The sequence below is a fragment of the Cervus canadensis genome, chromosome 8, assembly GCF_019320065.1.
Source record: "Cervus canadensis isolate Bull #8, Minnesota chromosome 8, ASM1932006v1, whole genome shotgun sequence".
Classification (NCBI taxonomy): domain Eukaryota; kingdom Metazoa; phylum Chordata; class Mammalia; order Artiodactyla; family Cervidae; genus Cervus; species Cervus canadensis.
In genome coordinates this window covers 85,268,247-85,285,658 of record NC_057393.1, presented here as the reverse complement: position 1 = coordinate 85,285,658, position 17,412 = coordinate 85,268,247, and the positions used below count along the sequence as shown (strand labels likewise).

The 17,412-nt window shown below is 42.9% G+C and overlaps 2 protein-coding genes across 10 annotated transcripts in view; one reads left to right on the top strand and one right to left on the bottom strand.

Moving 5' to 3' along the window:
* ARID4B (AT-rich interaction domain 4B) overlaps positions 1–1,724 on the bottom strand; it is a 134,239-nt gene extending 132,515 nt beyond the window's left edge. For 6 of the 7 annotated variants that reach the window (XR_006270937.1, XM_043477045.1, XM_043477049.1 and 3 more), the window contains exons 1-2: positions 1,303–1,724; positions 427–481 (exon numbers count right to left, since the gene is read on the bottom strand). Coding sequence is in view for 6 of the 7 variants with exons in the window: in XM_043477045.1 (XP_043332980.1) it covers positions 427–432 (6 nt within the window). In the remaining variant the exon portion in view is untranslated. The remainder of the gene's footprint in view (positions 1–426; positions 482–1,302) is intronic. The other variant, XM_043477046.1, reaches the window with a different exon arrangement.
* Positions 1,725–2,086: 362 nt separating this feature from the next.
* Positions 2,087–14,368, top strand: GGPS1 (geranylgeranyl diphosphate synthase 1). Of its 3 annotated transcripts, XM_043477060.1 has the most exons (5): positions 2,087–2,310; positions 4,063–4,120; positions 6,357–6,449; positions 12,768–12,838; positions 13,293–14,368. In XM_043477060.1, exons 3-5 carry the CDS (start codon positions 6,380–6,382, stop codon positions 14,052–14,054), a joined length of 903 nt encoding a protein of 300 aa, XP_043332995.1. In that variant the 5' UTR covers positions 2,087–2,310; positions 4,063–4,120; positions 6,357–6,379; the 3' UTR covers positions 14,055–14,368. The 3 variants fall into 3 exon arrangements, with proteins under 3 accessions (XP_043332995.1, XP_043332994.1, XP_043332996.1); XM_043477059.1 differs by lacking the exon at positions 4,063–4,120 and having other exon boundaries at positions 2,088–2,310; XM_043477061.1 differs by lacking the exons at positions 2,087–2,310; positions 4,063–4,120; positions 12,768–12,838.
* Positions 14,369–17,412: the final 3,044 nt, after the last annotated feature.

Here is a 17,412-nt window from a genome sequence, read left to right as displayed (position 1 = left end):
CTAAGCAAGGAGGTCTTCTGTTAAAAATTCACAATACTGTTCACACAATAAATGAGATGTTCTTTCATCAGTGTAACCGATAGAACCACAATACAGTTCAGTTCCTAGAGTCAGATTACTTGACCTGCTTTTTAAAACACTTAAATTCACGCAGCTATTTCTCTCATTCCCCGCAAAAAGAGAGGTTCTACAAGGGAAAAATCATCCTCAGCGAGATATCCTATAACCGGCTCCGACTCCACAGAAAAGCCCACCGATAACCACACCAGCTGACCCTCGTCGTCTCCGGGGACGAGCTTGGGCCCCAAGCCACCACACACACCTTCCTCGGGAAAACTCGGAGGGGCCCCCTACCCGAACTCGATCAAAGCCCCCACTTCCTAGATTCTCTAGCCCCCGAGGCTCGTCTTCTGGAGGTGATCTTACCTTCATGATGATCCTGGGGCCGCGAACTCCCCGAAAATACCAGATTCACCTGCACCTGGAGAAGAAACAAAAGACACCCCGTCAACATCACGGGCACCCCTCTGCACTGGCGGAGGCGGAGGGACTCCAGCGAAGCCTGCACGCCGAAAAGGGACTCAAGGAGGCGTCAGCCCCCAAACCACCAAACGCCGATCCAGGGTCCCCTCTGGCCCCGCCATCCCCGCAAACCCTGCCACCTACACAGCTCGACAGCTTCCCGTCCCCATTGTCGGGACCCGACGGAGTTTCCCGTCTCCGACAATGACGCCATTTCTGTCAGAGAAGAAACTCACAACAAGCCTGGGGGCCGGCGCGGGGCCGGCCGCCCTCCTGCCCGAGGGCCTCCGCGCCGTTCCGGCAGCTCCCCCTCGAAAGGGCCGCGCACCCCAAGTCCAAGCGGGCGTGAGCCGGGCCTGGGGGAGCACAGCAGGGGCGGCGGATGGGCCGGGAGGTCCGGAGGGCCGCGAGCTGCACCGACCCGCCGCAGAGCCTCAGCTCACGTCCCGCTCCGAGACGGACACCCGACAAGTGGGAGCGGGATCCGAGGGGACGGCGAGAGCGCCGAGGGGCCAGGAGGCGACAGAGCTCCCCCACCGACCCGGGCCCCCCACCGCGGCCGAGGGACGCTAAAGCGCTGAGTGTGCGGCCGCCAGGCTGGGGGGCGACTCGGACTCGGCAACTGCGGGGGGCGGGGGGAGCTCCACGGAGGCCGAGGCCCCGAATTTCGGTGCCCGGGGAGACCACCAGGGCGACCTTCCCCCGGCTCCTCGGCCGGGCCCAGTGACTCCCTTAAAGACCCCCTTACGAGACCGCGAAAGCCTCAGAAAATGTCCCTACCTTCCTCGGAGGCGAGCTCCGACCCCGGCACGTCCAGAGTCCCCTCCCCTGCTCCCCCCCAAAACCAGCAGGCCCGGGGGAGAGATGGGGGAAGAAGGGCGGCGGGTCCAGCGGTTGCTGAGGCTGAAGCTCCGGCTCCTCCTCCTCCCGCGGCGGCGACTGGTACCTTTGTTTGGCGGCCGCTCGGGCTCCCTCGCTGGGGGGAGGGGGGACGACGAAAAATCTCTCCCCGACTGGAGGTCTGGGCCCCCAGTCGCGCTGCCCTCCAGAGGACGGCGGCGTCAGACCCTCTGCGGCTCCCTCCGAGCAAAAGTCCAAGCGGTGGCCGTGGCAGCGGCAAGCTTAAGCTGAAAAGTCTCCCTCCGCTCCGGCGCCCGAGCTCCTCACTCCGGACTCGACTGACGGGCAAACATCGCTTCCCCCCCCACCCCAAGTCCCCCCCTTCCCTCCTTTCTCCCCTCCCCTAGACTTTTTTCCCCCTCCCCTACCTCTTTCCCGGATGGCTACTTAGTCGACCTCGGATTGGTTAGGCTTCTTTAGAACCCGCCTATACCCTGTTCCTATTGGTCCCCGCGATACAAACAACGACGCCATTTTCCCACCAGTTCTATGGAAACAGAAAGTTACGCCTCAAAGCTCCCCGGGAAATGTAGTCCAGCCTTTCGGGCCAATGCGCGAGGCCTCTCCCGCAGAGAACTGCAAGACCCGCAATGCCCCGCGCCTCCGTGAAACGGGCGGGGGGGAAACGAAAGGGGGAGGAGCAACAAAGCAGAGGGGAGGCGGCAACGACGCCTGCGCAGTGTGACCGGGATGGCGCATTTTATTGCACCGAGTAATGCGGTGTCGCCGGTGGCCGAGGAGGGCGGAGAGTTCTGCGATGAAATAGGGGGAAGTATTCATGTAGGCATCGGAGGGATCCTTACTCTGAACTATAAGGTGGGAAGCTGATACTGGGTACAGCTTAGTCCCGGACCCGCGGCGTGAAAGTTGTGATATCATCCTCGAACTGTGAGTGGCTGTGGTGGCGGCTGGGGGGGAACCCGGATGGGGAGGTGGGTGGGGGAGGCTGGGAGGCGGAGCTGAGACGGAAGAAAGAAAGGAGGGTGAGGACCCGGATGCTGAACCGGATTGTGTATGAATTTTCCATCCTTTGGCTGGAGAAGGGGAGGAGCCGCAAGGGACCCAGCAGGACGGAAGGGGCCCTGTGGGCGGGGAGGAAGCAGGCACCTCACCGACCCTGTGCTAGGGGAGTCGACGTCTGAAGCTCTTCTGCCAAGCCTGTGTTAAAAATCTGACTCGAAGTTATTTAAATTTCCTCCCTGTATCTCTCCGGCAGTTTTCTTCAGACCCATCCGTCATCTCCCGGAGTTTGGACGGATGCGCTCTGCGCTCCGCAGCCGCCCTTATATTTGTATGTCGATTTGGCAATACTGAAACCAGATCCTTCCCTTTAAAGAAAAGAAAAAAAAAAAAACACTTTGCATATTTTCACTTTTCAATGCGGGAGTGTGCCTTGAGTTTAACCTCTAACGCGTTGGAAGGCACTTGCCGTTGGTTCCGTCGTTCATTTCACATATTTGAGCGCCTACCATGTGAAAAAACTGGTATGGCCCCTGCCTTCCTGAATCGGAGCATAAGACAGGAGCATTAACTAGGATGGACACACACGTCAGTGTGAAATTGCAACAGGTGTGATTGCTACGAAAGAGAGTGTCACGGTGATATGAGAATTGGAAATAGGGAATTTGCTTTAAGGAAATGAGGGAAGGCTTTCCCGAGCAAGTGAAGATCGAGCTGAGAGCAGAAGGTTTACCAGGAGTTAACTAAGGAAAGAACATTCCAGACAGAAACGGTATCATGTTGGGAAGCCTTGTGCCAGCGGGGAGCTTTTTAAAATATGAAGAACTGAGGCTGGAGAGCTGGGGGTTTGACTGTCCGAACGTGACACGCTTTGTTAGGGAGTTTTGTTCTTGTTTAAGAGCTGTGGGATAACGTCTAAGGTTCCCAATCCGAGAGGAGATAGGACCAGATTTGAATTTAGAAAAGGTCACAGGGTGAAGAGTAGAGGACTAGATGAGAGGGACAGGTACCAGGGAGTCCAACCTGGGGGTTATTGTCTCCAGGGAGAAGAGAATTTGATTTTGTTAATTAATATTCATCATATATTGTTTGAACAAATTTAAGGCAGCTTCCCAGTTGTGAAAATGAGTAGTTTTGGACTCTGAACAGAGGCATTCTGTGGTGGTTGTTCACTCTGAAAGTAAATTAGGCACAAGATTGTAATGAACTGTACATCAATAAAATATTTTAAAAATTAGTAGAGTTCATGTAACACAGTAATGCCTCTTTATATTCAGGTCTCCTATGTGACAGCTAAAATTTCTAGGTGTGATAAATTGCAGTCTTTTGGGTAAAGAAAAAGGTCAGTCAGAGTATTGCCACTGTAATAAGTATTGCCACAGGGTTGTAGGGTAGCAACAGTTAAACTACACAAGACAAGAAACAGACTGGTTTTCAGGACCTAGAAAAATTGAGGCTTCTATGTTTTCCCACTGTTGAGAATACTTTCAAATAAACGTTTTTTGGGAAAAGTGAAGTCGCTCAGGCGTGTCTGACTCTTTGCAACCCCATAGACTGTAGCCTACCAGGTTCCTCCGTCCATGGGATTTTCCAGGCAAGACCACTGGAGTGGGTTGCCATTTCCTTCTCCAGGAGATCTTCCCAAACCCAGGGATTGAACCCGGGTCTCTCACATTGTAGGCAGATGCTTTACCGGCTGAGCCACCAGGGAAGGAACATTAATTGACTTATTTGTTTGGTGAGTATTCTTAAACTTTCTTGAATGATCAAAGGAAAGGATTTTTTTAAAGATTCATAACTGATATTTTAAGTTGAAGAAACCAAAACCCACAGAATTGAAACAGGTTAGCTCTGATATCTATCCAGCAGTGTATAGTTGCTACTAAACTAGACAGAAACAAAACAGAATTATTCAAAGTTGGTCTTACAGGTTTTTTTTTTCTTTTGGCCACACCGCATGGCATGTGGGATTTTAGTTCCCCAACCAGAAATCCAGACCCTATCCCCTGCATTGGAAGTATGGTTTCTTAACTACTGGACCACCAGGGAAGTCCATGTTGATTTTTAAATTATGTGTTCTGGAGGCTGCAAAAAAGATAAAACAGAATTTTTGTTTTCAACCTAGTTGAGAAGAGATGGCTACTAATTGGTTTAAATAAAATATTGGTTTAAATAAAGTATTTTATTTAAATAAAATTGGTTAAAATACATATATGTGGTACATTTTTAAAATTCTACTTTTAATTCTGTTCAGTAATCTTTTACCTAAGTGATTATTCTTCCTGCGTATCATCTTCTTTTTTAATCTCTTAAGAATAAGATAATCTTTGTCAGACTTTAAACAGTATAGGTGTTATTAGATTACTTCCAGGTGATACAGGGGTAAAGAATCAGCCTGCCGATGCAGGAGATGCAGGAGACAGGGTCAGACCCTGGGTAGGCAAGATCCCCTGGAGAAAGAAATGGCAACCCACTCCAGTATACCTGCCTGGAAAATTCCGTGGACTGGCCGGCTGCAGTCCGTGGGGTCAAGAGAATCAGACATGACTTAGCACACATCAGGTTACCAAACTGGTATTTGGATTATTTCAAAGTATTTTCTGAACTTTTTTTGCCTTGGGACATACTTAACATTAATTGTTGTTCAAAGCAGATGTAGCAGTTTTCTGTGTGGAAGTTTTCTCTTTGGATTCATATTGCTAAAAGGATGTCCTTTGGGAAGTGCAGATTTTTATGATCATTTCACCTAGATATTTAAGAGTAGACTACAGAAAACACACCTTTCAATCCTTTAGCATGATCCTTGGGACCAAATCATTGTCCCAAGAAACGAAGGTAGACAAAGGTGAGAAACCTTCTGAAATGTCCAGATTAAAAATGAAGACTTCCCCGCCCAAAGAAAAGAAACAGAAAAAAACAAAAACAGAAATGAAAATTCCTAATAAGAGGACAAAAGTAGCAATAGATATTTATAAAGAGCTGGTGGAGATTGAACAGTAAAGGAGGATTCCAATAAAATTGTGAGTGCATTTTTAGGAAATATTGAAGTAAATATAAAATTCAGAATAATAAGTCTCCTCCGGGGAATATTTTTAATATAATTGCACTCAAGGGACTTCCCTGGTGGTACGTGGATAAGAATCTGCCCACCAGTGCAGGGGACACTGATTCCATCCCTGGTCCAAGACGATCACACATGCCAGAGGGCAACAGCCCATGCACCACAACTAAACCCACATGCCCTGAGGCCTGTCCTCCACAACAAGAGAAGCCCCCACAGTGAGAAGCCATGTACCAAGGAAGAGTATCCCCCACTTGGCACAACTAGAGAAAGTCCACGCACAACAGCGAAGACCCAGCACAGCCAAAATTAATAAATTAACTAATTTTTGAAAGACTTCTTTTGTAATTGCGCTCGTTAGTGCATGTCTTAATCAGAGTGTCTAAAATGGATTGTGAAGAAAATGCATAAAAGAATTTTCTCCTTATATTCTCCTTATGTTTTAAATATAATGTGACCCTTGAACAATGTGAGTTTGAACTGCTCAGATTCCACTTATGCTCATATTTCTTTTTATAATATATACTACAGTATTACGTGATTTGTGGTTAGACTTGAATCTGTGCATGCAGAACCAGGGATACTGAGGTTCAACTGTGAAGTATTGATAGCACTCAAGATTTTCAACTGCAGAGGGGAGGGTGTTGGTGCCTCAAACCCCAGTGTTGTTTAAGGGTCACATGTATAAAACATACTCATTTTAATGCTCTTGGGAAAAAAAGTATGTTTTCTAATTTATATGATCAGTCAAATATAGAAGTATCTAATTCTATGGTTTTGTTTTTAAGGTTTCATAGGTGTAGAATTTTCACTTAAAACCCAACTGAAAGTTTACTAAAACATCTTGAAATACAAACTCCTTCCCACTTTTGATACTGAATTACTTCATCTTTATGATTCTCCTTTTTTACAGATCAGCTTTGAAATTTAAAAACAATGGAGAAGACTCAAGAAACGGTCCAACGAATTCTTCTAGAACCTTACAAGTACTTACTTCAGTTACCAGGTAATAGTTTAGTCATAATACATATAGGGTCATTTATATAGAGTAGTGGTCATTTAAATATTAACATACAGAAAAGGTTAGAATTGTCAGCTCTTGAGACTTTCTATTTAAGGAGATACATATAAGGAAAATAATTATAAACTTTTACAATTTTTTTTTCTTAAAAGGGACGTTTTTAAGGCACCTCTTTAAAAATATCCAATTTTATAACATAACTAAAAATAAAAATACTTAAAACATTTGAGTATCTCATTAGAAATTTTATCCTTTATGGATGCGACACATTTTTATTCCCTACTGTTTTGATATTAGGGGGTGTTATGCCAATTTGTATGACAACAAAAAGCTACACTTAACTTTTTATTTTTTGCCTGTGGTGGGTCCTCGTTGCAGCACGTGGGCTTTCTCCAGTTGCAACGAGCAGGGCCTCTGTGAGGTGCAGGCCTCTGACTGCAGTGGCTTCTCTTGTTGCAGAGCACAGACTCTAGATGAACAAGCTCAGCAGTTGTGGCCCTCATATGAGTTTAGTTGCTCCATGGCATGTGGAATCTTGCCCGACGAAGGACTGAACCAGTATTCCCTGCATGGCGAGATGGATCCTTGGCCACAGACCACCAGGGAAACCCCAGACAGCATTTCTTACACTACTACTTCCTGTAAGAGACAAATAGCAAAACATTCAAAGCACATTACTTGGAACCATAACCTAAATTATTCCTCTACAAAGATGAGTCACTTGGACACGGCTTAATCATATATATGTGTGTGTTTTATTTTGCTAATTTTTTTTCCTTAGCTTTTCTGAGAAGTGATAGTAGCAAGTAAAAATGTATGCATTTGATAAATGTGGCTTCTCAATAAAAATTCAAACCAGTTACTCACAGGTGAAAAGTTGGGAATTCCCTGGCAATCCCGCCGTTGGGATTCTGCACTTTCACTGCCAAGGCCCTGGGTTTACTCCCTGACATCCCACAAGCCGTGCAGTGTGGCCAAAAAAAAAATAAGGTGATAAGTTGACAACCATAGGAAGATGTATTTAGCTCACACTGTGTCTCAGCTATAGTGTAGTGATGACCTCAACTTAGTCACAGTTAAGACTTTTTATTTCTGTTCCAGAGTGCACACTTGGGCTTCCCTGGTGCTCAGTGGTAAAGAATCCACTTGCCAGTGCAGGAGATGTGGGCTCGATCCCTGATCTAGGAAGATAACTGACTGCCGCAGAGCAGCTAAGCCCATGTGCCAGAACCATTGAGCCTGTGCTGTAACTGCAGCTCCTGAAGCCCTCGTGGCCGAGAGCCCATGCTCAGCAGCAGGAGGGGTCAACACAGTGAGAAGCCCGCACACCATAACTAGAGTAGCCCCCACTCACCACAACTGGAGAACAGCTCACGCAGCAACAAAGACCCGGCACAGCCAAAAATAAATAAACATTTTAAAATGAATAAAGCGCACACTTTTCTTGATGAGCATACCTCAGTGGGAATTAGGGCATTTCTATTCTTTATGAGCCGGGGGAGGGTAAGTGTGGTTGTCCTAAGCCAGAAGAGTGGTAGCTCTACCTCCACCTTGGAAACCATCGTGATGAGTGATATTTCTACTCTAGCAGACCGTAATGGAGACACACTTGCTAATGTCAATGCTTCAGAAGCATGGGGGAGAGACAAGTGGAGAAAGCAAGGGAACATTGCCAACTGTTCAAGAAAAAGCCAAGAGCCTGCTTTTGGGTGACATTTATTCAGCTGCCAGTAGCTTCACTTATGTTAGGGTCTCGATTTGAGAAAGGTCACACTGTTGCTCCTGAACTCTCCCCGCCTGTTGCTGGGCTTATTTTGTTATAAGCTGGCAAACACTGGTTGGAACTGGGCTACCGTAAAATATGCCAGTTATCAGTGATGATAAGAATCTTAACTAGCATCACCCAGTGTCTCCCACTCCACTACTGTACAAAGCAAGAACTGCCTGTAATTACATTTTAATAATAATGCTTATCTACCTAATGAACTACTTCAGTAGCTTTGTTTTAATCCTCATTATTCAGAAGAAATGTTTTAGGCCTTTAGATAACATATTTAAGACTCATTTAAGACTCACAGCTATCCCGTGAACTGTGAACTTCCAACGATGTTCAAGCTGGTTTTAGAAAAGACAGAGGAATCAGAGATCAAATTGCCAATATCGGCTGGATCATCAAAAAAGCAAGAGAGTTCCAGAAAAACATCTTTCTGCTTTATTGACTATGCCAAAGCCTTTGACTATGTGGATCACAATAACCTGTGGAAAATTCTGGAAGAGATGGGAATACCAGACCACATGACCCACCTCTTGAGAAACCTGTATGCAGGTCAGGAAGCAACAGTTAGAACTGGACATGGAACAACAGACTGGTTCCAAATAGGAAAAGGAGTACGTCAAGGCTGTATATTGTCACCCTGCTTATTTAACTTATATGCAGAGTACATCATGAGAAACGCTGGGCTGGAAGAAGCACAAACTGGAATCAAGATTGCCGGGAGAAGTATCAATAACCTCAGATATGCAGATGACACCACCCTTATGGCAGAAAGTGAAGAGGAACTAAAAAGCCTCTTGATGAAGGTGAAAGAGGAGAGTGAAAAAGTTGGCTTAAAGCTCAACATTCCGAAAACTAATATCATGGCATCTGGTCCCATCACTTCATGGCAAATAGATGGGGAGACAGTGGAAGCAGTGTCAGACTTTATTTTTTGGGGCTCCAAAATAACTGCAGATGGTGATTGCAGCTGTGAAATTAAAAAACGCTTACTCCTTGGAAGGAAAGTTATGACCAACCTAGACAGCATATTAAAAAGCAGAGACATTACTTTGCCAACAAAGTAAGTAGTCAAGGCTATGGTTTTTCCAGTGGTCATTTATGGATGTGAGAGCTGGACTGTGAAGAAAGCTGAGCACCGAAGAATTGATGCCTTTGAACTGTGGTGTTGGAGAAGACTCTTGAGAGTCCCTTGGACTGCAAGGAGATCCAACCAGTCCATCCTAAAGGCGATCAGTCCTGTGTGTTCACTGGAAGGACTGATGCTGAAGCTGAAACTCCAGTACTTTGGCCATCTCATGCAAAGAGTTGACTCATTGGAAAAGACCCTGATGCTAGGAGGGATTGAGGGCAGGAAGAGAAGGGGACGACAGAGGATGAGATGGCTGGATGGCATCACCGACTCGATGGACATGAGTTTGAGTAAACTCCGGGAGTTGGTGATGGACAGGGATGCCTGGCGTGCTGTGATTCATGGGGTTGCAAAGAGTCGGATATGACTGAGCGACTGAACTGAGCTGAACTGAGCTATCCTGTCTTTTTTTTTTAATCAAATACACTCTTGCATTCATGGTAGAATATAATCTGAAAAGATTTTCCTAAAGAAATAGGAAACTATGTTATGCATAAAGTATTTTTCACAGAGAGCTTCAGAGTTACTAAAGTGACTTAAAGGTGGGTGAGACCACTTATTGTAACCTTACTCTTACTAATAAAAGGTTGTAATAATAATTGTTGACATTAGGATTTCTGAAATTAGTGAAGTATTAATAGAATGACTTGTATTTATATTTGTTTATTTACCTGTGCAGAAGTGTAGGTCCCCAGGCCTTTGCGGTTGGAAGCTGAGGAAGAAGTAAGCGTGCAGAAAGGGAGTCAGTAATGTTATGGTCTTAAAGAGGAAATAGTCATTATTGTAATATTAAAACCTGAAAACAAAACTTGAGTATGTGTAAATTAAGCCCTTCATTTGACTGTTTTCCAAATACATTCTGAAATGAAAGCAGAAATGTGACTGTACATTGCTCTGTTCATTTTCTAATGAAAATGAAGCTTGGTTGTTGTTTTTGTTTTGTTTTGTTTTGTTTTTCTTTTTTTTTGAAGCTTGGTTTTTTAAAGTGATCAAGTTTCTTTGCACAATTGTGCATTCTCGTTGTAGCCCAGATTGACCTTTGTCAAACTGGAAAATACATCAGAAGTTAGGGGTATAATTGCTACTCAGACCATGTTCACCTTAAGGGTTAATAGAGGATACTACTTCCAGAACTCTAAGAGAGCCTTCCCTTTTAGACTTCTCACAGAAAGTGAAACTTTTTTCCATTTGGGTATGTGATGAGGGTGTATGTATCCACTTGTTTGGATGATTGGTGCAGAGAAAAACAGATAGGACTCAGAAAATACTGTTTTGTTTACTGAAACTTTTTATGTAACTATTTCCCTGAAGCCTAATCTGAAATTAGGATGTTACTGTCCATTCACTTTAGCAGGAAGCTCATAGAACATTTTCATTAAATGAACTGATTGTGGTTTTTAGCTACCATTCCTTTATATCTGGGCTAAACAGCTTCTACAGGTGACTATTAACCAAAGACCTCTCTTGAGCTTTCTGTGTAAGAAAAAGATAAAAGTGAAGAACTAAAGAGCCTCTTGATGAAAGTGAAAGAGGAGAGTGAAGAAGTTGGCTTAAAGCTCAACATTCAGAAAGCTAAGATCATGGCATCCGGTCCCATCACTTCATGGCAAATAGATGGGGAAACAGTGGAAACAGTGGCTGACTTTATTTTCTGGGCTCCAAAATCATTGCAGATGGTGACTCCAGCCATGAAATTAAAAGATTCATACTCCTTGGAAGGAAAGTTTTGACCAACCTAGACAGCATATTGGCGGGGCAGAGATGTTACTTTGCCAACGAGGGTCCGTCTAGTCGAGGTTATGGTTTTTCCAGTGGTCATGTACGGATGTGGGATTTGGAGTATGGAGAAGGCTGAGCACCGTAGAATTGATGCTTTTGAGCTGTGGTGTTGGAGAAGACTCTTGAGAGTCCCTTGGACTGCAAGGAGATCCAACCACTCCATCCTAAAGGAGATCAGTCCTGGGTGTTCATTGGAAGGACTGATGTTGAAGCTGAAACTCCAGTACTTTGGCCACCTGATGCCATGAGCTGACTCATTGGAAAAGACCCTGATGCTGGGAAAGATTGAGAGCAGGAGGAGAAAAGGAGGACAGAGGATGAGATGGTTGGATGACATCACCGACTTGATGGACAGGGAGGCCTGGTGTGCTGTGGTCCAAAGAGTCGGACACGACTGAGTGCCTGAACTGAACTGCTTTGATTTCCTTACAGTTCGGGGGACTCTCGGGAGTCTTCTCCACTACCACAGTTCTGGAGCATCAGTTCTTGGGCGTTCGGCCTTCTTTGTGGTACAACTCTCACATCCGTGCATGACTGCTGGAGGAACCATAGCTTTGACTATGTGGACCTTTGTGGGCAAAGTGATGTCTCAGCTTTTTAATATGCTGTTGCCCTATTATACATATCAAAGAATGCAGAAAAGAGAGCTATCAGGGGTCTTGACTTTCAGAGTTTGATCAGATTTGAGCCCAATGGGAAGTGATACATTTCAGAATGGAATTTGAGTAAAGGTTAAGAAAGTCCTTGCCTAGCATCAGTTCTTACCTGGGGACACTGGTGAGAAAGAGTTTTGAATAAAATGCGTGTGAAAGAAAAAGAAAAAGATAATATTGAAAAACTAAAGGCCCTAGTCAAAATAAAGAAATTAACTTTTGACTAAGTTCAAGATGTTAAAAAAGAATACTTCATGGGATGGTAATCTTACTTTTTGCTTGAAAAGAAACAGAGCTGTCCAGTCTCTAAAATCTTAAAGGAAAGGTAGATAATTTTAAGAGGTCATTTTATAAGGTAATTCAGTAGCAAAGTACCTTTACTTAGAAATACCTATAGTTATGTAAGGGATGGATAAACAACAAGGTCCTGGTATATAGCTCAGGGAACTATATTCAGTATCCTATGATAAACCATAATGGAAAAGAATATTAAAAAAGAGAATATATATATGTATAATAATCACTTTGCAGTACAGTAGAAAGGTAACACATTATAAATCCACTATATTTCAATTAAATAAATACCTGTAGTCTGTGAAATAGGCTAATTAACTGCCACTAACTAGACTGTCTCCCTTTTCAAGAAAGGAATGAATTAGATCATAATTCCTTAAAAGTCATTCCATTTCAAAATTGTTGATATAAGTTAAGATGAAAGGAGTGGGCTCAGTGATGGGCCACTGGAGTACTATAAATCTCTTTCACCTGCCTTAATTTTAAAAGGTTATGTGTCTTTAGGATATGAGTTTTGGCAGTAGGGACCCAGCAGTAGAAGTTAAGCTCTATAGTAGGTAATGGATTGGTGGGGCTGGATTTATCAAGTCTTACTAGTTTTAGAAGTTTGTGAATGTGTTTCTTATAATTAAAGTATTAATTTATTGCCAAATTGTATTCTTTAAATGCAGGTAAACAAGTAAGAACCAAACTTTCACAGGCGTTTAATCATTGGCTAAAAGTTCCAGAAGACAAGCTACAGGTATTTAGGCGATTATAACTTCCATTTTTTTTTAGTATTTATTTATTTTTGGGTGCATCGGGTCTTGGTTGTGGCACACAGCATCTTTGCTGCAGAATGTGGTCTCTCCAGTTGTGGCATAGGCTTAGTTGCCCCGCATCATGTGGGATCCTAGTTCCCTGACCAGGAACTGAGCACACGTATCCTGAATTGAAATATTCTTAACCACTGGACCACCAGGAAAGTTTCTCTAACCTCATTCTTAATCCCAAGAAATTAATAGATAGATGTAAAAATACTCTTAGCTCTTAACTCAGTTTAATGATCATACACTATTTCTATTGAGGTCTCTAGATAGTAATTAATTGCAAAAACTAAGATACCTGACACTGATAATCTGTTATATAATAAGTATTGATAAGCTCTGTTGAATAATTCAAATAAAATGAAATTTTCCAATTGTATTTTTTACTAGATCATCATTGAAGTGACAGAAATGTTGCATAATGCCAGTTTACTCATCGATGATATTGAAGACAACTCAAAACTCCGACGTGGCTTTCCAGTGGCACACAGTATCTATGGAATTCCATCTGTCATCAATTCTGCAAATTATGTATATTTTCTTGGCCTAGAGAAAGTCTTAACCCTCGATCACCCGGATGCAGTAAAGCTCTTTACCCGCCAGCTTTTAGAACTCCATCAGGGACAAGGCCTAGATATCTACTGGAGGGATAATTACACTTGTCCCACTGAAGAAGAATATAAAGCAATGGTGCTGCAAAAGACAGGTGGACTATTTGGATTAGCAGTAGGTCTCATGCAGTTGTTCTCTGATTACAAAGAAGATTTAAAACCACTACTTGATACACTTGGGCTCTTTTTCCAAATCAGGGATGATTACGCTAATCTACACTCCAAAGAATACAGTGAAAACAAAAGCTTTTGTGAAGATCTAACAGAGGGAAAGTTCTCATTCCCTACTATTCATGCTATCTGGTCGAGGCCGGAAAGCACCCAGGTGCAGAATATCTTGCGCCAGAGAACCGAAAACATAGATATTAAAAAATACTGTGTACATTACCTTGAGAATGTAGGTTCCTTCGAATACACTCGGAATACTCTTAAAGAGCTTGAATCTAAAGCCTATAAACAAATTGATGCTCGTGGTGGGAACCCCGAGCTAGTAGCTCTAATAAAACACTTGAGTAAAATGTTCAAAGAAGAGAATGAGTAATGTTAAGCCATTCTCGACTAGGCCTGATACTTAGTTGACTTTTTTTGTCTTTTAGCCTATTACCTTTTAAAAAAATTGGACCAAGCTGTTAGTCTCCAAAAATTGAGTGATGATGACTATGTGAGTAAAGTTGTTTCAATTTAGAATCCCTATGTACAGATAATCATCATAGTACAAAGTTGTAGGAATCAAAAGGAGCCACATTTAAATAAGTCTAATTTGAATGTCAGAATGTGCTATGTTGGGACCTTGTGGCCAACTCTGCCTCACATGTGTAGATTCTGTCAATAAAAGAAGACTTCAGCTTCCAGGAACTTTTATCCACATACTTCCTAACTGTACTACATGGGCAGTTCACAATTCATCTACCCCATTTCTGAGCCATCAACTACTTGGGACCAGTTTCTATAGCTCACTGGCCCAAAGATCACAGGAACTCTTCTTTCTTCCTAAATGTCATTGCTTAGAATAACTCATTCTCCTCCCTGGAAATTCCCTTACTTCCATGCAGAAGCTGACCGTGAGAGTCAGCATTCTGGCCCTTTGTTTCAACTCGTTTTTTCCTTCCTCCCTATCCAGCAAATTCTGCTGTTTTAACCAAGGAGTCTTCACTGAATGAAGTTTACACACTAGCCCAGATACCTTTTTCCTTCTAATGTAACTTGCTACACAGACACGTGCTCAGTGCTCTGTCATGTCTTGACTCTTTGCAAGTCTAGGGGTTGTAGCCTGCCAGGCTTCTCTGCCCATGAAATTTTCCAGGCAAGAATACTGGAGTGGCTTGCCATTTCCTCTTCAAGGGATCTTCCTGACCCAGGGATCAAACCTGAGTCTCCTGCATTTCCTGCGTTGCAAGCAGATTCCTTCCCACTGAGCCAACAGGGAAGCCCTAATATAACTCCCGCCTCAAAACTAGTGTCTGGTTATAGCGGTGTCTTTCCATTTGGGAAAAAAGAAAAGGTACATGCAGAAAGTATTTTAGGAAGGAGTCTTTAAACCTTTCCTTGTAGTAAAAACCATAAAAGAGTTGTTGGCTCACCTCAAGTGAAAAGCTGGGGGAACTGACCTTTTCCTTCCCACACACATCACTAACCCCCTCCCCGCCACCCCCGCCTGCCCCGCCACAAGGCAATCAGTTGCTTGAATGGAAAAAGGAAGTAGGCATCTTTAATCTCTATGATTAAAGGAAAGAAAAGAGTTAACCTGAGAGCCAGAGTATTCAAAGGCTAGACTCAGGCACAATTAGCTTTATAGTGCTTTAACCATGACTATCCCTTTGTTTCATTTTAAACCCTAAGCTCCTGGAGCAATCTTGTGGCCCAAGAGCTATGAAGAAAAAGAGACTCTAGTTTCTGTAGTAAGAGGTGTCACTGACATCCCAAAGTTTGTCTTTCTCAGTAACATTACATTTTGCTTGATTTGTTGTGCAATATGTTATGTCAGGTCAAATTACCATATACTTGTGTGAAAGAGACTCACCAAAGCACTCAACCTAAGTCTTTTTTTGAAAAAGTTGGGTATTGCCTTTACTAACTTAAAATTTGAATCTTCCATTTTAATTGATCCAAGGAAGCCTCTTCTGAAAATCATATTTGTGCTACCCTACAGATGTTTGAACTTTATTTTTATGAACCTATAACTTAAACTGGATTACTCAGAAAGATCTAATGCTAACTGTATCGACAAATTACCTGTAAGTATAAAGATTGCTTAGGTAGGTTATTCCTTACCTAATCAAATTAATTTTGGCCTGGTACAACTCATGATTCTTTTGTCATTTTTATCTTGCTTTTCAGTGTGACAGAAATGCTTGGCAAAGAGTTGTGTATTAAATAATCAAAAATTTTTTTCACTTGAACTGTAGTCAAGATGGTTAACACAAGAAAACGAAATTGACTTTATTTGTTGGCAAAAGCAAAAGAATGAAGGCTAGTTAGGTTGACAGAAATGACTTTCTGATCTCAGCAAGGTTTTAAATACATCAGTTCTTCTCACTGTCAGCTTCCTGAGTTGACGACTTCTCTTCCTAACCTATACTTTGTAGTCATTCACTTCAGGGACCTTTTCAAGAGCTTTCTTCAATCACCTTCCTCCTTTCTTTAGGCCCTGCCTATCCTGCCAGTTCCTAGGATGAATCCAAGGTTCTCATGCTTTGCCCTTCCCATGTTGCCTAGTGCTACTAGGAGGATGTTTTCAAAACCACTATTGCAGCCATTGCAAGTGAATATATTAAAGCCTCAAGAGCCCTTTTATTTTCCATCTAATCCTGATGAAGATTTAAAATCTCAGTCTAGCACCCCAGCTTCTGCGTTCTCCCATTTAAATATAAACTCTTCTTGACTTGCCTCCACTGTACTAGTTCAGGTATGTCTTCAAATAGTCTGCCTTCATCTCAAGAGAAGTTGTTTGTCCTCCTGCCCTCAGCCAAACAAGCTCTCCTGTTCTTCATTCCCTCCTTTTCTGTCTCTTGAGGGCCTGTTTCATTCCCTACTTTATATCCTCAAGATTTATCCATTGGCTCTTTTTTAAACATGATACTGAGAGGAAAGAAAGAAGAAAATGTCCATTTGTGAAGTTTCTACTAGATACCCCCTGTTTTATGTTTTTCTCCTGGAGCATTTACTGAACAGAGCCAGGGCCTTGAATACAGATCAAAGCACTTTGCTCTTCTGTTGGCTTCCCATTCTGTATGCACACGTAAATATGTTTTAAGTTTAGAAAGCACTGATCCATTGTATTAAAGTACTAAACAGTTCCCTTCCTATAACCTCTACCCACTCTAGTCTATCCAGTACACTCCGAAGCTGTCTTTCCAAAACACAAATGTGATTGTATCATTCCCATGTATTAAATTCTCTGAATCCCCAATACTGCCATCTATAAATTCCTTGGCATATAAGGTTTTCCAAAATCTGATCTCTCCAGCCAACTTTACCCATATTTTCTAATATTTTACTCTCCCCACACACATTCTCTGCCAGAAAATAATGCTCATCATTGTTGAGATACTCCTGTTTTTCATTCAGTTCATTTAGAATATTTCTTGAGTGCCTATGAGTTAGATCTTTTGTTAGGCTTTGGAGATAGAAGAGTGACACATACTATCGCTTAGCCTCATGTGATTTTCCTGTAATGGAGACTGGAAAGTAAATAGCCAATTACTAAACAGTATTGTTAGTGTTGGAATCAGAGCCCCTAATTACTTTACATGTCTGCTTCTCCCATTGGATTAGAAACTCATTAAGGGCAAGAACTGTGACTGATTCGCCCTCCTATTCTCAGTAGCACTTAATAAATATTTATGAATGAATAAATCAACTTGAAACTCCCACCTCTCAAGGGTTCCATTAAATATGTA